The sequence below is a fragment of the Moschus berezovskii genome, chromosome 4 (assembly GCF_049115385.1).
Source record: "Moschus berezovskii isolate FMDL1 chromosome 4, NW_MosBer_1.0, whole genome shotgun sequence".
Classification (NCBI taxonomy): Eukaryota; Metazoa; Chordata; class Mammalia; order Artiodactyla; family Moschidae; genus Moschus; species Moschus berezovskii.
In genome coordinates, this window is record NC_142463.1 from 12665299 (window position 1) to 12686189 (window position 20891).

A 20891-nucleotide genomic window follows, 5' to 3' on the forward strand; every position below is an offset into this window, starting at 1 on the left:
CGGGTGTCACCCCCAAACAGCTTGAGCACTCAAAGCCAAAATGCTGTTCAGGATGATTTCTGCTCTCCGCCTTCCTATGGGAATCAGGCCAGAGTCACAGCCATCTGAGGGTAAGCACTCTGTGGGCCTCAAAAGATGCTGGTTAAAACAGGTTGTGAATTCCTACCGCTTGGCTTCAAATACTGCTTCGATGCTTGCCTGCTTGGGAGGATCTTGAATTTGGGGGTGGGGGGCTTTTGTTCCCTGGTCTATAGAATGAAGACAATAAATCATACCTACTTCAATGGGTTGTTGAGAAGATTACATGAGATAATACAAGTACTGAACAGCATCCCATGCTGCTGCTGCTGCTGCTGCTAAGTCACTTCAGTCGTGTCCGACTCTGTGTGACCCCAATGACGGCAGCCCACCAGGCTCCGCCGTCCCTGGGATTCTCCAGGCAAGAACACTGGAGTGGGTTGCCATTTCCTTCTCCAATGTGTGAAAGTGAAGTCGCTCAGTCATGTCTGACTTGTAGCAACCCCATGGACTGCAGCCTACCAGGATCCTCCGTCCATGGGATTTTCTAGGCAAGAGTACTGGAGTGGCTTGCCATTGCCTTCTCCGGGAAGCATCCCATAGGCCCTCATAAAAATATGAACTACCATGTAATGACCAAGTACAAGCTCAGTCTCTTGGAATCATCACTCTAAGCATAGCTGGAAGGGAAATGAGTCTTAAGAATTATTGTGGGGACTTTTCTGGAGGGGTCCAGGGGTTAGGACTCCATGCTCTCAATGCAGGGCGCCCAAGTTCAATCCCTGGTCAAGGAACCAGACTGCACATGCCTCGCAGGGCAATGAAGCCCTGAGCCACAGCTAGAGAGTTCATCTGTCACAACGTAGATCCTTCATGCTGCAACTAAGACCCAGACCAGCCAAATAAATATTTTTTTTAAAAAAAAGTGTAGGAAAGTAGTCTGCTTAATGAACAGATACTGAGAGAAAATGTTCGACCTGAGGAAGAAGTGACAGGAAACCCATCTTCTTCAGTAGGTCCACGAGGGAAAATACTTCCATAACTTTCTGAGTTTCTATTTCTCTGACCTACCTGGTATCCCAGTCATCGGAGCCAGTATCATACTTATAGGTAGGCTGGAACGTGAGCTCGCCCTCGCTGAAGCCCTCGAAGACAGCCTTTGCAGCCACCTGAGCTCTCAGCTACACAAAGGATGGAAGAAAACAAAAATCTCAGCATAAAAAGGTCAAACCTTGAATTAGCAGAAGAGAGGAAACCAATCTGGAATCTAAACCCTAACCCCAAAGGAAAGGCCATGAGAAAACTATTCTGCGGGAATTCTCTAGTGGTTAGGACTCCATGCTTCCACTGCAAGGGATATGGGTTTGATTCCAGGTTGGGGAACTCAGACCCCACATGCTGCACAGAGTGTCAAAAAAAAAAAAAAAAAAGAACATAAAGAAAGTTACTCTGTAAGACCTTGAGTTAATTAACCCCCAGGAAGAGGAGCATGCTGACTATTCTTCTGCCTGCTGTACAATTTTTCAGGCTCTTTTATTAAACCGTATCCACGTCCAAGAGGCCTGAGCGCCATTGTACTGAGATGCCCCTAGGAGGATTAGTTTATGGATATAGTTTCTCTTCCAGGTATCAGACAAATCAACTTCCCAGACCAGGGATTGAACCCACGCCCCTACAACAGAAGCACAGAGTCTTAACTCCTGGACCACCAGGGAAGTCCAAGATGACTCTTAAATGGATAAATATGGGGACTTTCTTGATGGTCTGGTGGCAGATAATCTATCTTCCAATTCAGGGGACCTGGCTTTGACCTCTGGTTGGGCGAACTAAGATCCTGCATACCTCGGAGCAACTAAGCCCTCATGTGGCAACTACTGAGCCTGCATGCCCCGGAGCCCACAAACCATAACAAAGACTGAGCGTAGCCAAAATAAGAACAGTAAAAAATAAATTAAAAAACACGGGTAAATATAAATCTTGAAACCATTTGGAAAGCAGGGAAACACACAAACTGGTCACTATTACTTAAGGAGAGACCAGAAAAGAAGGGAAGAAGAGATGGGATTGAACTCCCAGGGAAATGAGAATGCTGCAGTCTAGAAAGAAGAGAGACAAGGGATAATGCTGAAAAGGGGAATAAGGAGACTAGTTTACCAAGGAAAAGAGTGGGAGAAAAAAATGGGTCACTAAAGAGATTATTCTATAAAGGAAGACATAACGGACTTGGGATTTTTTTCCCCCTTAATTGATCTCACTGGGAGAAAAATAAAGGTAACAGAAAGATTTAGACTAACGACAATACAAAGATGATTAAAAGGGAGATTCAGGCCAGAAAGAAAAAGGACTGTGACATCCCGAACAACTCTGACTGCTTGAACAGTTTCAGAATCTCGAGAGGCATACCCTGAAGAAGGTCAGAGAGAAACAGGTTTCTCTCGTCCTGGGAAACAGCTAATGCTCTGAGAAAGGAATGATAACCCAAACAACGGTAGAGGCTAGCAGGAGACAGAACGGATTCTTTTCGGAAGCGGAGAGAGCCCTTCAGAAAAAGAGTGGTCCTGCACATGGCACAGGTCTGCTGAGGGGCAGGGGCAGGGGGCATGGGTGGCCCATTCAAAACATCAGTAAATCATCTTAAATATACCAAGGATTAATATCTTCCTGTGAGAAGCTTGGCTCCCTTTTGGCCCCAACTTGCATGACTGAATGAATGGGCACACACGAGACAGAGAAAGAGAACAGCTCTTGCCTCCAGGGCAGACAAACCTCAGGGCCGAGACCAGTGGGGCAGACAGCTGCAGGAGAGGGGACACAGACGGAGGAGGGGGAGGAGTGACGGCCATCAGTTCCTCAGGGAACCCTCCCAAGACGAGGAAGAGGAGGCTGGAGCTGGGCAGCCGGGCTTTCTGTGCCCTCCCGTGGGGTGGGGGCAGGGGGAATGACAGCTGCTTGAAGAGGTGGCCACTGGTACCTGGTCATATGCATACAGGGTTTGAAAGGCCTTCTCTTCAATGAGTTTTTTCACTTTTTCCACATCCGGCTCTTCTATCCTGTAGTTGAGGTCCCCCAGCCACAAGATCACACTGCGAGGACAGAGCACAAAGGGCACAGGGATTAGGAGGGACTTTGCCCACCCTATCCGGTGTGCTTCTGACAGAAGACCCGAAGGCTCAGTCTCTTGGGAGCTGCGTGGGGAAGGGACTTGGCTGCTCAGGGTCTCTCTTCCTCTTGCCATCCCATTTAACATCGTGTCTAGCATGCTGCTTACTCAGTTATCTTGGTCCAAGTTCACTGTCAACAGCCTTGTGTTCTCCTTGACTATTTTATTCCCGTACAGCTGGAAAGGGAGGAGGGCACGGCAACCCACTCCAGTACTCTTGCCTGGAGAATCCCATGAACAGAGGAGCCTGGCGGGCTACAGTCCATGGGGTCACAAAGAGTTGGACACGACTGAAGCGACCAAGCACAGCTGGAAAGATAGTCTAATAAGATCTAAAAGCAAGACAGTAATTTACCTCTCCTAGGAAGAGGGGAGAAGATCAAGTATTGGGAGTCCTGTCAATAACTCAGGGACCCCAAGCCAGATGACGCCACGATGCTGCCTCTGCCTGCATGCACACTCCAGCCCCCAAAGCACGCTGTTAGCCTTTGTTTCTGGAGCAGAGTTCGTCTGAAACAAAGGCTAACCTGTCCAGTGGAGTCTCAGTTTAACCACCACTGCGTTACTCACTGACTCTTTCTACAGAATGTGACAGGTGTTTTCTTACACCTACTGCTTTGGGAACGTGATCACTGGCTGCTCCCAGGTGACACTGCACATTCTGTGAAGACCAATACTGCTCTCCGTGAAGCCAAGAGCCAGGTTATGAGAGAAGCCGCATGGCAGCATGCACACACCAAAATGAATGCGTCCACGAGCTAAACGCAGACAAGCTGACATGCAGCCTCACACACTGGGATGCTGCCGGGTCAGCATAATGGAAGACCCAGTTCCTGCTAGGTCCCCTGGAGACGGAAAGCCACTCTGGCAGCTTCCAGCACACCAATCAAGATGGTCCTACGGACGCAGCAGGCAGATGACAGGCTGGGCTCTGTGCACTCCCTGGCAGACACCACAGCCCCAGTGCCTTCTTCCTTGTTATAAGAAGAAGGGGCGTAAGTTTCAAGTGTTACTGTAAAGCCTGGAATTCCAATATGCCTTGAGTTTAGACAGAGAGCAAGTACTGGAGATAAATGAAATAAAGAGAACAAACATTAGCACAAGACACCCCAAGCAGCTGCAACCACGGCTTCAAAATGTTGAATCAAGAGGTGAAAAAGACAACGTGAAGACTGGGAAATGCAGCCCCATTCTCAACCGCACATGCTTCCGGAGACAACAGGCAGGCAGAACCCTGAACCATACTTCTAAAACCTGCGCTCGAGACGCCCGCTCTGGCATGGCTTTTCTCATGACGCTGCATCAAGGCGGACTGTGTTAAAAAAACATCTTACACATTTTCCAGGAACAAATGGTGTCTGAGAAAATTCGAGAGGTTGGCCAGATGGTAAGTGGGGAAACTAAAAATTTCCAGGAGGTGTAATCCCTGCATAACCGAGAGCTGGCTGAGAGTTCCCGCTCAGGTGGTGGGAAGCCGCCCCTGGTTCCCCCCCAGTGAAGCAGAGAGCCCTCGGCTTGGACTGTGCAGGCTGGCACACTGCTTGGGGCGGAAAGCCAGACTCACTCGTGCTTGCTGATGGTGAGAGGGGGCAGGCTTGGGTCGACCTGACAGAACTGCATTCGAGAACAAATGTCTTTGTAATCCTGGTTCCTCCTCTCGTACTCCTCCGTGTGGGCTGCCAGGTGGGAATTGACCACGCAGATGCTGGTGCTGTGAAACTGGAAGCGGATGGCCACGCCCCCTTTGTTACCCTGCGAAAGGGAGCCCAGAAAAGGCACAGTTCCCAACTTCACTGGGATAGTCATTCAAACCTGCGGGCTTTCAAACTGTTCTCTATTAGTCAGTCTGTGTCACAATCCTGGGAGATGCGTAAAGCAAGGTTACATATTTATAGGTGGGAAAACAAATGCAAGAAGACAGAAGGACCAGGCAGTCAGCAGTGAAGGCGAGTCTATTCTGCAATAGATCACAGGCAAGCCACATACTCTCCCATCCCCCCAGGAAGCTAAGCTCTCGCAGTAGAACCTAAAAGGAGGACTTTAACAGCTTCGAGAAGAAAAATGGCAAACCTATTATTAGCATTCTTTCTTTCTTTTCCTTGGTGATCCAATACAGCTTCTGCGACATGGGTCATGCATTAAATGAAAGGACCCACTTGGAGGCTCCAGAGTGGAATGGCCGTGAGGATGCGGGCTAACTGGGCAAGTCAGCCAGCAAGTCACTAAAATACGATTTTGGAATGGCCTCCTCCATCAATTCCTGCTAGATCATGAGGGGACAGTTCATCTCGTGATGCCAGTACCCTCAAGCTGGGACACAGGTAGTTTGGTATCATGAGAAGCAGCCTCAAGACCTTAGGGACCAAGGCCCTCCTTGTACCAACCAGGAACTCACCATTCTCCCCATGATTCCTGTCCCCACTGTCTCAGCTTCCACTTCTGAGATGTATGCGGCATGCTCCTGTTTGACATATAGCAGCAGCATAATCCCAACCAGTCGGATGAGCTTCACCTGGAAGAGAGGCATGCGTTCAAGTCATGGCATTAATGCGGAGTTGAAAGGAAAAGTGGACGGGAAGCTGTCTGTGAGGATTCCTGTATCTCCTGCTCCACACCAGGAAACAGGGTAATTACCCAAGCGACTCACTGAGCACACTCTGTGATAACCTCAGCAGCCTACAGGTGCGGAGACCTGAGACGCCTCTCCTGGAACTGAAGATCACAGCATCAATAGGACTTCCTTCCTCCCTTCCTTTCTAGCTGGCTGTGTCTTCACTGCTGTGAAGGGGCCTTCTCTAGTTGCTCCGAGGTGGGGGCTACTCATTGTTGCCATGTGCGGGCTTCTCAGTGCGGTGGTTCTATGGAGCACAGGCTCGAGATATGCAGGCTTCCGTAGTTGTGGTGTGTGGGCTCGGCAGTTGCGGCTCCTGGGCTTACTTGCCTCAAGGCACGTAGGATCTTCTCAGACCAGGGGTCGAACCTGTGTCCTCTGCACTGGCAGGCAGAGTCTCAAGCTCTGGACCACCAGGGAAGGGACCACCACCCACCAGGGCTGGCTTTTGATGAAAGTCGCAGCAGAAGTGAAAAGTTGTCTTAGCATTTCCCTGCATGGCAACACAAAGTCAGAAGGTCCCGGACTCCTCTCATACCTTTGCATATTTGGCGTCTGGATGAAGACTCTCTGATACAGCTTTAAACCACTCTTCCTCCTTTGGGGTATCATGGAAGAAAAAGGCTTCCTTACTCAGATCAAGCTCCTGGAACCTATAAGGAGAAGCAACCAGTCAGAGAGTAGAGAAGGGTAATGTGTGAGAAGGCACATTCTTAGATTGGTTAAGCTGTGTAAGGCCTACCTTTCCAGCTAAACTGCAGGAGCCTCAAAGAGGAAGAAAAACAAACACTTAGAGACAAAGGACTAAAGGCCCAGGAGCTTACCAGGTGCTTTCTCAAGCACCTTTTCGTCTTCATAATGAGCCTGAAGTACTTGGAAGAGTCTCCAGTCTTTATATCCGAGATCACTAGCTCACATAAACACCAGGTGGCAAATAGATTGAAACCTACTGCTGCTGCTAAGTTGCTTCAGTTGTGTCCGACTCTGTGCGACCCCATAGACGGCAGCCCACCAGGCTCCGCCGTCCCTGGGAATTTCCAGGCAAGAACACTGGAGTGGGTTGCCATTTCCTTCTCCAATGCATGAAAGGGAAGATTGAAAGTAAAGTCGCTCAGTCGTGTCCGACTCTTCGTGATCCCATGGACTGCAGCCTACCGGGCTCCTCCGTCCACGGGATTTTCCAGGCAAGAGTACTAGAGTGGGGTGCCATTGCCTTCTCCAAGACTGAAACCTAGCTCTCTATAAATTCCCAATATACACGTTATAAATTCCCTTTACACGTTACCACCCAGGCTTCTTTGCTGCTCCCTCCCCAACAACAATATTTGGTACAATGGTAAGAAGATAGTATGTGTGGAAAAAAAGAAGACTGATGAATGGGGCCCTCCCTTTTAAAATATTTAATTATTTGGCTGTGCCAGGTCTTAGGTGGGCTTCCCTTGTGGCTTAGCTGCAATGCAGGAGACTTAGGTGCGATCCCTGGGTTGGGAAGATCCCCTGCAGAAGGGAAAGACTACCCACTCCAGTATTCTGGCCTGGAGAATTCCAAGGACTGTATAGTCTGTGGGGTCACAAAGAGTCGGATACAACTGAGAAACTTTCACTTTCACTTTCAGGCCTTAGTTGCGGCATGAAGGATCTTCACAGTGGCCTGTAGGATCCAGTCCCTTGACTAGGAATTGAACCGAGGCCCCCTGCATCGGGAGCACAGAGTCTTAGCCACTGGACCACCAAGGAAGTCCTTGGATGGGGCCTTTTTTTTTTTTCTTTTAACCTTCTTTCCTTCACAAAAGATATTTTTGCTTTGTGACCAACAAAGCGTTGAATGTCTAAGTAATAAAATTCAGTTCAAGGTGCATGCTTTTAACAGAGGGTTGCACTCAAAATTAAATATTAGCATTCCAGTGCCAAGCACATCGCTTTAATAGTGCCAGAAATTTGTTTACTACGAGGAAGCACACAGAACAGAGAAGCAGCTGTTTTTAAGCATATGCTCATTTTTCAATCCCTTCACCTACTGTGAAGTCTCAGTTACAGATTCATGCCCCCATCCCTTCAACCACAGCTACACATTCTGGGAAATGCAGAGGCAACTAGAAGAGAAGCACTCACCCCACACAGTACACATCTGGGGCCTGGGTATCGTGGCTGAGCCAGGGCCGGAGGCACTCCTTGGGGGACTGTCCATTCACATTGTACGTTCCTACAAAAAATCTGTTGCCAAAGACAATCAACTGGTCACTTGGGAGGACTATGGACATGACGGGAAGAGCACTGGATGCTGATCCTGGCTGGTTTCAGTCTCTCTGGGCTGGAATTTGAAGACTTAAGAAACGTCACAGCTATCCTAGATAATGTGGCACCAAGGGGTGAAACATTTGCTGCTTTTGTGATAACTTCAGACAGTAGAGACCCACTTTGAGCATTTCTGCTTAGCTTTAATAGCCATGAGACAGCCACAGTCCACAAAATGACTATGTACTGTGTGTGCTACTGAAATGAAAAAAGAAAAGGAAAGTACTCTGGCAACTACTTTTGGGACGAAAGCAATACCAGTGTTCAGATAATCCACTGGGGTTTTTTCTGTTGTTCGATTTTGTTTTTCTTTAATTTTTTGGAAACTTTTTATTGTGTATTGGGGCATAGCCAAGGAACAATGTTGTGATAGTTTCAGGTAAGCAGCAAGGGGCCTCAGTCATACAGATACATGCATCCATTCTCCCCCAAACTCCCCTCCCATCCAGGCTGCCACATAACATTGAGCAGAGTTCCATATGCTATATAGCAGGTCCTTGTTGGTTATCTGTTTTAAATATAACAGTGTGTACATGTCCATCCCAAACTCCCTAAGACAATTCACTATCTAGATCCCTAGAAGCAACATCACTTTGTCTTATAGTCCCAATGCAGTGATTTAAAAAGACCTGGCAAACCTGCACCCTTTATTCACGTAACTTTCAGTCATTTTATCTAAAAAGATTACCAATCACTAACTTCGTGTGATTAATTACAATTCAAACAACTTTCTTCAAAGGCCCCAAATAACCAAGAGATACACGGAAGCATAACCAAAAATCAAGATCTCTCTCCTTCTTCCACACAGGGGTCTCTCTTCAAATATTCCTGCAACTGTTTGTTCCAAGTTGTGTCATTCCCACCACACCACACCTCCCACCATGCCTGGCCAGAAAAGGCACAGAATAAATGCCTGCTAAGGAATAGTGAAAGGAATTACTCATTCAGAAAATCATGGGAGTGATTCTGTAGGGTAAAGAGGAAGCGCTTCTATTTCAGAGAGCTGAGCAATCATTTTGCTGTGGAAACAGTCTAAGATCCAGCAAGCTACCTGAAGTTCTGGATATAGGTATAATCCTCTTCTTTCTGTATCAGATGTGATTTCACAATTGTATCTCGCAGTCCAAACTTCTGCATGGATAAAATGTGAGCCTTGTCTGATACTGTGATAGTGGAAGAGCGAACCATGTTGGTTATTTCAGATTTGGACTTGTTCTGTCTAGAAAAACAAACAAAAAAAAATGTTTTTATAGAAAGGCTTTATCAGGGCTTCCCTGGTAGCTCAGTGGCAAAGAATCTGTCTGCCAATGCAGGAGACCCCAATTTGATCCCTGATCAGGGAAGATCCTACATGCTGTGGAGCAACTAAGCCCATGTGCCTTAAAAAAAGGGGAGGGGGAAGAGAGAAAAAAAATAAGTTATTATCATATTTTTCTTGGCCACACTACACAACATGCAGGATCTTAGTTCCCCAACCAGGGAATCGAACCCAAGCTCCCTGCAGTGAAAATGCAGAGTATTAACCACTGGAGCACCAGGGAAGTCCCCGTATATGTTGTTGATTATATAGTACATTGATCCAGAGATATTAAGTTTATAGAATCTCAGACCAGAAGGAAACCTGGAAGATAATCTAATCTAACCCTTCATTTTTCAAATAAGAAAAATGAGACCCAACATCATGAATGATTCATGAGGCTGGACGGTGGCAGACTGTGAATTAGAACTCAGTTTAGACAGTGCTCTTTCTGGACTCTGGGTCTCATGTAACAAGGCTATACAACTGTCTAGATCTTTCGACTTGATCTATTTTGACTTGATAATTCTACTGGATCTCTACTCCATAGGAATAACCTGTAATAAAAAAGAAAAGCAGTAAAAATTTATATTTTATTATTATTTGTGTAGTTTTCATAGCCATACTAAAAATTATTCAAATGCCAACATTTAAGTTTAAAGAAAAATAAAAAGTTAAGGGAAATTTGACATATTTATATAACAGAATCCTAATAAACGCTCAAAAACCTTTTGTTGAAATTACTTAATGAACTAAGATATATTATATAAAACATTTGAGACAATTTCTGACACTGAACAAATGCCATTTAAGTGCTTAATATTAGATGATCATGTACATACTAATGAAGGCTATGTAAAAATGCAAATCAGGAAGGCTCAAAAGTGAGTTGAGAATGACAGGTTTAGCTACATTTAAAGCACAGGGATTGTTCATTGCTATTTAGGTGCATAGTTTAAAGTGAAAGTGTTAGCAGCTCAGCCGTGTCCGACTCCTTGTGACCCCATGTACTGTAGTGCACCAGGCTCCTCTGTCCATGGACTTCTCCAGGCAAGAATACTGGAGTGGGTTGCCATTCCTTTCTCCAGAGGATCTTCCTGACCCGGGGATGGAACCCAGGTCTCCTGCATTGTAGGCAGATTCTTTACCATCTGAGCCACCAGGGAAGCCAGACACACGGAAGCTTTATCTTGACCAGATGATTCCAGCTATGATCAGTAGGGGGAACTGGAGTATATACTAAATACAATGGCATTAGAAAAAATAAAGGAGTAAATAAAAACTGGGAGAAAAGAAGTATCTTCAGAGTGAAGAAACTTCTAAAAGAATGAGGGGGAGAAATCGAATGTTTTTAATCTCCATTTCCAAGGTAGGGTCAGACTTCAGTTTCGAATCCTAGATCTGCCACCTGCTAGTTTTGGATCTTGGGTGAGTTATATAACGTCTCTTCTTCACCTGTTTCCCTACTTGTGAAACAGAGAAAATAATGGTACCTACCTCTTAGGTTAAGGGAAGATAATCCGTGTAAGTGTATGATGTGTGGCACATTACATAGTAAATGCTCAATAAAAGTCTAACATGTCTGAGGCCAGCGACTGTGGGACATCGTACATTACGCACAGTAGTGGCCTCAGCTCTTCAGTGAGGAAAACTGCGGCCCCAAGAGGCACACGTGAAGGGAGAGCTGCGTTACCTTGAGAGCGAGTTTTCTGGTTTATTCTGACTCCAGGAGCTTTGGTCCACAGGCAGGCCCTTCCCATTTGGTCTCAGCTCATCAGAGGAAGAACCACCTGTGGGGAAAGGGAAGGAATGAAAACATACATATGCTTTAATATAGGGGTCCCCAACCTCTAAGGTCTAATGCCTGATGATCTGAGGTGGAGTTGATGTAATAATAATAGAAATAAAGTGCACAATAAATGTAACGCACTTGATTCGTCAGAGGGCGGGAAGAAACCATCTCCCCACCTCCTGGCCCTTGGAAAAATTGTCTTCCGTGAAATTGGTCCCTGGTGCCAAAAGGTTAGGGACTGCTGCTCTACCATACAGACCACAGCTTCTCAAACTTCAGTCTGGGAATGACTGGTGGTTTACATATTGCTTGAAGGCATAGGAAAGGCCTAAACCAGTGTCTGTATAAAGCTCCCACAGAGCAGGTCCAGGACAGGGGCAGGCAGGGGGGCGGTGGTGGCGGGAGGTATTTCATCCAGATGTCTTTACTGCTGAAAACACAACTCTCCCAACTAGTCTGACCTGCTTTTCTTGGAGATGGAATGCATTACAGAAGGAACAAAGCTAAGAAATCTGCAGACCTAAGTTGTAGCATCAGCTCTGCTATTTTTTAATCTTTTGACTTTGGGCAACCATCTAATGTCCCCGATCTCAGTAACCTGACCTGTCCTGCCTTCCTCACAGGTTTATTGTGGGGATCAAATAGCTGGCATGTGAGTAAGCACTTTGAAAGCCACACAAAATATTATGAAATATAATGTAGTGACGTTATTACCATTTACTGTGAATGAGACTTCAGCTTCAAGGACAAAGAAGGCAAGGGTGAGAGAAGTAAAACTGGAAGGCCCTCAGTGCTCTACAGCATGAGTAGCCCTTGTCATTGTCAACAAACTGCCCTGACAAGCAAGGAGCCTGAGGACTTGCAACAAAGAAATATTCTGGGAAAGCTGTCAAACCAAGAGAAACCAGAAAAGGAAAATTAATCTGCCAATTTATTGCTTCTTTGCTCCTTAAAAGCCAGATTCCTAGTCAACAGGGAACTGGGTGAAGAGGTCATGAGAGATGCTGCTTCGATACACAAGGTACATGGAGCACTGTGGGTGTGAAGCATCATAAAGGAATTCTGCTCTGAAGACTATTACTAAACATGGATTTGTCAACCATGCATTCACAGCAATGGGAGGAGGAAAAAAAGTCTGGAGTTGAGAAAGAAAACACAGTCATTTGCAACATGAAAATAATTACCTTTCAATGCCTCTAATCAATCACCAAGGGCTTTCAATTCTGCTTCCTAAATTGCATCTCGAGTCAATATATTCTCCAATATCGCTCTACTAGTCTAGGTGACCAACAATTCCTTGGAACGAGTTGAGAGAGACCTCAACTAATCTCCCTGCCTCCCCTCTCACCCCACTCTCTCTAACGCAGTCTCCACTCTCCAGAGGAATTTTTGAAAATCTGATAACATAACACCTTTAAAAAGCTCCCCACTGGATAAATCCAAAGCTCTTAATACAGCTGCCAAGTGGTCTGGCTCCCGCCCACCTCTCCAGCCACATCACTCACCACAGCCCCTACCTCCATGAGCGGTGTAGTCCAAGTATACTAATGTTACACAACAATCCCATCGGAAGCAGACTTCCTTGTTCCCCACTCGGCTTTACACGGCTAACTCTTACCCATCCTGTGGCCAGGAGCTAGCAAACAACTTTTTCTGTAAACGGCCAGAGGGTTAAGTCCTAGCTTTGCAGGCCTCATAGTCTCTGCCACTATTCAACTCTGCCATTAGAGTGTTAAAGCAACTATAAGCATGGCAGTATTCCAATAAAACTTTATGGTCACTGATGTTTACATACTGCATAATTTCCACGTCACAAAATATTATTCTCTTTTAGTTCTTTTCAAACGTTTAAAAATGTAGAAACTATTCTTAGTCTATGGGCTGTACTCAAAGCAGGCAGCAGGCAGCTCTGGCCCAGGGGACTGTAGTTAGCCAAACCCCTGGTGTAGGGCACATCTTAGAGGCCAATTCTTCTAAGAAGCCTTCTCTGACTCCTCCCAGACTTGTTCAGATGCTCTGACATGGATGTTCCCATGTCAGAAGTACAGCTCCCTGTACTTCTCCTATCACAGCCTTGATGGCTGTATGTTGTCTTCCCATTAGCCTGTAAGCTTCCAGAGGACAAGACTGTGCCTTAGTACTAATCCCATTTGATATCAAATCTTATACATCTGTATTCATTTTTTCGTATTGGATGCTATTTCCACTAAAATGTAAGCTGTATGAGATAAGGACTTTGTCATGTTTATGCTACTTTCCAGGGACTTGGAGCAGTAAAGGTACTCAATGTATTAAATGTAAGCATTAGGAAACTTAAGTTGAAGTCTAGCTCTACCATCATCTTCCTGTGTTACTTCCTCTCTTTGGGTCTACTTCATCTATAAAGTTAAAAAAAAGAAAAACTCACAGGGCTTCAAGACATGCAAAGGCAAACTTAGGAATAATGCTTAGGCTCTTTCTGCATGTCAGAGCTTTCTGAAGACTCCATCAGGCTATCTCTTGGGGAACAAATGGTTTGTCCCTGTGGACTCTGCTTCCATCAAGAGCGGGCAGTGTACAGACTGGGAAACCACCTTGCTGACCTGTACCTTGTTGATCCCTCCACCCCATATCTCTCTCAGGACTCAGCCCAGCAAGAACTGGAACGTCGTCATTCATGACTTCATGTATGGAAACTTTAAGGCACCGTTGGGGGAATTTCCAGCCAGAGGGCAGCCTTCTCGAATCTCTTCTCTCCTGAATCTGGGACGGAAGTTGGCTGTCAGCAGTTCTTTACCAAGTTCACCATCACACAGCCCACGGTTCCCTCTCTGGCCACAGCTTTCTGCCCTTCCTCTTCTCCCGCTTCCCTACTCCCTCTCTGCTTTTTCCAACCTCAGACCTCCAATCCCTTGTCACTCAACCTAACAGGGGACATCTGGATTGTTTTCTTGTCTTCCCATGTTCCCAAAGTCCTATAAATCCTCTCTCCTAAATATTTTTATACCCGACCGTCTCCCCATCCCTACTTCCATGCCTTAGTTTAGGCCCTTACTATGCCTGGAAAGCACACTCAGGGGTTTCCCTGCCTCCATTCTCATCCTCTCCAGTGCTAGAATAATATGCAGATCTGAGCAGGTCTCTATTAAAAAGGGCTTAATAACTTCTAACACCTTCGTAACAAAACCCAAACCTCTAAGTATTACATACAAGAACCTTTATAATTAGCCCCAGACTACCTCTCCAGACCCATCTTCCACACCCCCTGACTCAAACCACTCCTTTCGGGACTTCCCTGGTGGTCTAGTGGTTAAAATCCATCCCCCAGTGCAGGGGACACAGGTTCAGTCTCTGGTCTGGGAAGATTCTACGTGCTGCGCAGCAACAAGGCCCATGCGCCATGACTACTGAAGCCTGTGCGTCCAAAGCCTGTGCTCTGCAACCAGAGAGGCCACTGCAGTGAGATGCCCGTGCGCTCACAAGAAAGAGTAATACCCGCTCGCCTCGACTAGAGAAAGCCTGTGCTCAGCAACAAAGACGCAGCACAACCAGAAAGAAATAAATAATTTTTAAAAAAAGATATGTGAATAAACAGAGATTTTAAAACAAAACACACACTCCTTTCTCACCCCTAATTCAGTCACACCAAAACCATTTACCTTTTCAAGGGTAACCCAGTGGTTAGGACTCTGCACTTTCACTGCCAAGGGTGGTGGGTAACATTTATCTTTTTAAATGTTGCCTCCAACCCGCCCCTGATCCTCCGTATAGCTTAACCACCCCTCAAACCCACCTTCATGTGGCAAACTTCAAACTCAGCTCAGGAGTTATCTCCTTTGAAAAGCCCTCTGGGGCCCTCTCCTCCTTCTTACATCCCTAGTGCTGACCTCTAAGGCATTTATTTATCACAAAGGAATTGCAACCACCTTTAACTCTTCATCTTTTTTCTTTAGCTAGACCTCAGCTTCTGGGGGAGAAGGCAATGGCAACCCACTCCAGTACTCTTGCCTGGAAAATCCCATGGAGGGAGGAGCCTGGCAGGCTGTAGTCCATGGGGTTGTGAAGAGTCGGGCACAACTGAGTGACTTCACTTTCACTTTTCATTTTCATGCATTGGAGAAGGAAATGGCAACCCACTCCAGTGTTCTTGCCTGGAGAATCCCAGAGACAGTGGAGCCAGTGGGCTGCCGTCTATGGGGTCGCACAGAGTCGGACACGACTGAAGCGACTTAGCAGCAGCTTCTGGGAGCAGGGACTGATGTTTTTCCTCTGTGGTCCCAAGGCTACCGTGCATGCATGCTATGCATGCTGTCACTTCAGTAGTGTCTTTGCAACCCCACGGAATGCAGCCTACCAGGCTCCTCTGTCCGTGAGAATTCCCAGGCAAGAACACTGGGGTGGGTTGCCATTTCCTTCTCCAGGGGATCTTCCGGATCTGGGGATTGACCCCTCTTCTGCTGCATCTCCTGCATTGCAGGTGGATTCTTTAGCCACTGAGCCACCTGGGACGCCCCTATCCCGGCCTGACACAACATATGCAATGTACCAGGCAGTCAGTAAACACAGACTGAACAAACAGCCTCAGGGCGAGGATTAAGATCAAAGTAATTTCTGGGTGTTTTTTTTTTTTTTTCTGGGTACTTTCTGATGATCACCTTTCATACCTACAATTGAAACCATTTCTGAGTAAGAACCTCCTAGTAGGTAAATTAAGAGTGATAACTGCAGCTTGACCTAGATGTGCAGAAGTACCATTTTTCATGTGAATTCTGTGCACTGCTCATATTACAGAAACCACACCCCTCTCACATACCTGTCTAAACAGATAACACTGCTGCTGGAGGCACCTTTTTTGGCCCAACCAGCAGTATCAGTTCAGTTCAGTCGCTCAGTCATGCCCGACTCTTTGCGACCCCATGGCCTGCAGTGCGCCAGGCCTCCCTGTCCATCACCAACTCCCAGAGCTTACTCAAACTCATGTCCACTGAGTCAGTGATGCCATCCAGCCATCTCATCCTCTGTCGTCCCCTTCTCCACCTGCCTTCAATCTCTCCCAGCATCAGGGTCTTTTCTAGTGAGTCAGTTCTTCACATCAAGTGGCCAAAGTATTGGAATTTCAGCTTCAGCATCAGTCCTTCCAATGAATATTCAGGACTGATCTCCTTTAGGATAGACTGATTGGATCTCCGTGCAGTCCAAGGGACTCTCAAGTATCTTCTCCAGCACCACAGTTCAAAAGCATCAATTCTTCAGCACTCAGCTTTCTTTATAGTTCAAGTCTCACATTCATACATGACTACTGGAAAAACTATAGCTTTGACTAGACAGACCTTTGTTGGCAAAGTAATGTCTCTGTTTTTTAATATGCTGTCTAGGCTGATCATAGCTTTTCTTCCAAGGAACAAGTGTCTTTTAATTTCAAGGCTGCAGTCACCATCTGCAGTGATTTTGGAGCCCAAGAAAATAAAATCTCTCACTGCTTCCATTGTTTCTCCATCTATTTACCATGAAGTGATTGGACTGGATGCCATGATTTTAGTTTTCTGAATGTTGAGCTTTAAGACAAGTTTCTCACTCTCCTCTTTCACTTTCATTAAGAGGCTCTTTAGTTTCATTACTCACCTAGAGCCAGACATATTGGACCGTGAAGTTAAGTGGGCCTTAGGAAGCATCACTAAGAACAAAGCTAGTGGAGGTGATGGAATTCCAGTTGAGCTATTTCAAATCCTGAAAAATGATGCTGTGAAAGTGCTGCACTCAACATGCCAGCAAATTTGGAAAACTAGCAGTGGCCACAGGACTGGAAAAGGTCAGTTTTCATTCCAATCCCAAAGAAAGGCAATGCCAAAGAATGCTCAGTCTACCACACAATTACACTCATCTCACAGGCTAGCAAAGTAGTGCTCAAAATTTTCCAAGCCAGGCCTCAACAGTACGTGAACCATGAACTTCGAGATGTTCAAGCTGGATTTAGAAAAGGCAGAGGAACCAGAGATCAAATTGCCAACACCTACTGGATCATCGAAAAAGCAAGAGAGTTCCAGAAAAACATCTACTTCTGCTTTATTGACTATGCCAAAGCCTTTGACTGTGTGGGTCACAACAAACTATGGAAAATTCTTAAAGCAGCAGTATAACCCAATACAGATCCACAATCCCTTATCTGAAACCCTTGGGGCCAAGTGTATCTTGGAATTCAACATTTGGGGATTTTAGATAGGTAACACATAATCTGTGTTGTACGTTATACAGCACCCAGCAGAGTCGAGGGAACATCCAGAAATCACTCACTCAATATCTCCTTAGTGCAACTTATGAGTAGTAATGCTTAGCGGGATAAATAAAGCCTATAAATAGTTTCCTGGCAGTTCACACAAGTCTTAACTGCCAAATTGAGCTTGAGCCAAACTTAGGGAAAAAAATTTTTTTTTCCCATTTTCAGAGCTTTTAGGACTTCAGAAATGCTGATAAAGGATTAAGGGTGGTAGTTAAAAGCATGGCCTACATGCATCAGAAAAGACTAGAATATGTCTATGTACATATATACCACATGTTTATAAATATACATACATATGTATAAATATATGTATAAATATACATACATATTTAGACACACACATATACCCATGGGAAATGTGAAAAGCATACACTAAAGGTCAATAGTAGTTATTTCTCAGTGGTAATATTTTTTTTTCTTTTTGCTTATAGGTACTTTCGGTAAGATGTATGTTTTTTGTGTGTATATATATACATGGGTTTCCCTTGTGGCTCAGCTGGTAAAGAATCCATCCACAATGCGGGAGACCTGGGTTCAATCCATGGGTTGGGAAGATTACCTGAAGAAGGGAAAGGCTACCCACTCCAGTATTCTTGCCTGGAGAATCCCATGGATGGAGGAGCCTGGTAGGCTACAGTCCACAGGGTCGCAAAGAGTCGGACACGACTGAGCGACTTCACTTCACTCACTCATAAATATACAAGTACTATACATATACATCCTGGAGTATGCAGTGGCTACCCACTCCAGTGTTCTTGCTTGGAAGGTCCCATGGACAGAGGAACCTGGCAGGATACAGTCCATAGGGTTGCACAGAATTGGACACAACTGAGTACATACAAACAAATATGTTCAGTTCAGTTGCTCAGCCATGTCTGACTCTCTGCGACCCCATGGACTGTATGTAGACTGCCAGGCTCCTCTGTCCATGGGATTTTGCAGGCATGAATACTGGAGTGGGTTGCCATTTCCTTCTCCAGGGGATCTTCCCAACCTAGGGATCAAACCAACATCTCTTACATCACCTGCATTAGCCAACAGGTTATTTACCACGAGCGCCACCTGGGAAGTATATATGTACATCAGTTCAGTTCAATTCAGTCGCTCAGTCGTGTCCAACTCTTTGCAACCCCATGGACTGCAGTGCGCCAGGCTTTCCTATATGTCACCAACTCCTGGAGCTTGCTCAAACTCATGTCTGAGTCAGTGATGTCATCCAACCATCTCATCCTCTATCGTCCCCTTCTCCTCCTACCTTCAATCTTTCCCAGCATCAGGGTCTTTTCCAGTGAGTCAGTTCTTTGCATCAGATAGCCAGTGATTGATTTCTGTATTGGAGCTTCAACTTCAGCATCAGTCCTTCCAATGAATATTCAGGACTGATTTCCCTTAGGATAGACTGGTTGGATCTCCTTACAGTCCAACAGACTCTCAAGAGTCTTCTCCAATACCACAGCTCAAAAGCATCAATTCTTCGGTGCTCAGCTTTCTTTATGGTTCAACTCTCACATTCATACATGACTGCTGGAAAAACCATAGCTTTGACTAGACAGAGCTTTGTTGGCAAAGAAATGTCTCTGCTTTTTAACATGCTGTCTAGGCTTTTCTTCCAAGGAGCAAGCATCTTTTAATTTCATGGCTGCGTCACAATCTGCAGTGATTTTTGGAGCCAAAAAAAATAACGACTCTCAGAGTTTCCCTTGTTTCCCCATCTAGGATGGGACTGGATACCATGATCTTAGTTTTTTTAATGTTGAGTTTTAAGCCAGCTTTTTCACTCTCCTCTTTCACTTTCATCAAGAGGCTCTTCAGTTCCTCTTTGCTTTCTGCCATAAGGGTGGTGTCATCTGTATATCTGAGGATATTGATATTTCTCCCGGCAATTTTGATTCCAGCTTGTGCTTCATCCACCCTGGCATTTCACATGATGTACTCTGCATATAAGTTAAATAAGCAAGGTGACAATATACAACCTTGATGTACTCCTTTCCTGATTTGGAACCAATTCATTGTTCCATGTCCGGTTAGAACTGTTGCTTCCTGACCTGCATACACATTTCTCAGGAGGCAGGTAAGGTGGTCTGGTATTCCCATCTCTTTAAGAATTTTCCAGTTTGCTGTGATCCACACAGTGAAAGGCTTTGGCCTTTGTACACAGCATGTACATATATGTACACACACATACACACACACACACACATTTATATATAGAGAGAGAGGCTTTGGAGTCAGACTTGGTTCCATTCCTGGCCCTGCTACTTACTAGTTCTATGACCTTGAAGAAGTTATCTCACTTCTCTAAGCTTCTGCTTCCTGAACTGAACAAAGATAACAGTATCTGACTATGACTGCTGTCTTCTTTTCCTATGGTTAATCGAGGCTACCCATCACTGCGTGACCAGAAGGGGCTCTAAAAATCAAACCAGCAAATTCAAATCAAAATTCAAGTACTCTATTTCTTCTGAGAATTGCCCAAAAGGCAGCTACATTATTTCTTATTTCAATTGCTCCTCTTGCCCTGGTTTCCCCCTGCATGTCCCTCAGTTTTTCACAGGTTTTCCCAAGATCCAGACCAGTATAATCCAACAGATGATGGAAATGCTCTATAACTGCACCGCCCAAAAGAGCAGCTACTAGCTACACTTGAGCAGTTAAAATGTGGCAAGAGTCAATGAGAGACTGAATTGTTAAATACCTAGAGTAAATTTAAATAGCCACATGTGACTAGGGACCTCCACACTGGCCACTGCAGTTCTAGATCTTGCTCTTCTATTCTCCGAGAATCATCAGCTATCACAGTCAGTTCTAAACAGAGCTACCCAGCTGTGTCTGGGATCAGGCCCCCCACGGCTCATGTCTCTGCATGGGTGGGTCCCAGGTAAAGCTGTGCTTTGACTTCCGGGCTTCCCCTCGGCTCTGCCTTCTGTCACAGCCCCGTCATCTCCCCGTCAGCCTGGTCTGCCAACCCGCCTTTCGCTCACCACTCTCCTTGGGCCGCCAGGGCCAGTCAGCCATCCGTCTCTTCATCCTCACCGCTGCCTCCCTCCAGGCCATCCTCCCCTCACCTGTTACATCAAGAACCTCCCAGCGAGAGAGTTTCCTGCTTCTCCTGACGCCATCTGCCAATTTTGTCTCTGGACTTGGCCAGGTTAAACTCTGATTTCATCTCTCCCTGCTCTAAAACTTCCAGTATTACACCACTGCCTGCAGGTGAAGGTCCAAAACTGGTTGGACTGGCACAGGAGAGGCCCTTTGCAAATTGGTCCTGCACTCTCTCACCATCTGCCACCCGAAGACAGCTGATTTAATAAACAGACAGGTTCCCCGTGCACATCGCCCTCACTCTGACTTCTGGACCCCTCTCCTCAAAGTCCAGCCTCAACTCGTCCACCACCAAGCCCTCCACGACCACACTAGCCCTCCGCAGTCATTTCTCTGAATTCTGAAGGTCTTCCACTCTGT

General features: G+C 45.9%; 1 protein-coding gene across 3 annotated transcripts in view; it reads right to left on the reverse strand.

Moving 5' to 3' along the window:
- INPP5B (inositol polyphosphate-5-phosphatase B) overlaps positions 1–20891 on the reverse strand; it is a 51797-nt gene that overhangs the window by 12939 nt on the left and 17967 nt on the right. For all 3 annotated transcript variants that reach the window (XM_055402123.2, XM_088835148.1, XM_055402126.2), the window contains 8 exons: positions 11075–11171; positions 9136–9303; positions 7902–8003; positions 6328–6442; positions 5574–5690; positions 4743–4930; positions 2990–3101; positions 1090–1199 (listed from right to left, as the gene is read on the reverse strand). In XM_055402123.2, the coding sequence (XP_055258098.2) occupies positions 1090–1199; positions 2990–3101; positions 4743–4930; positions 5574–5690; positions 6328–6442; positions 7902–8003; positions 9136–9303; positions 11075–11171 (1009 nt within the window). The remainder of the gene's footprint in view (positions 1–1089; positions 1200–2989; positions 3102–4742; positions 4931–5573; positions 5691–6327; positions 6443–7901; positions 8004–9135; positions 9304–11074; positions 11172–20891) is intronic.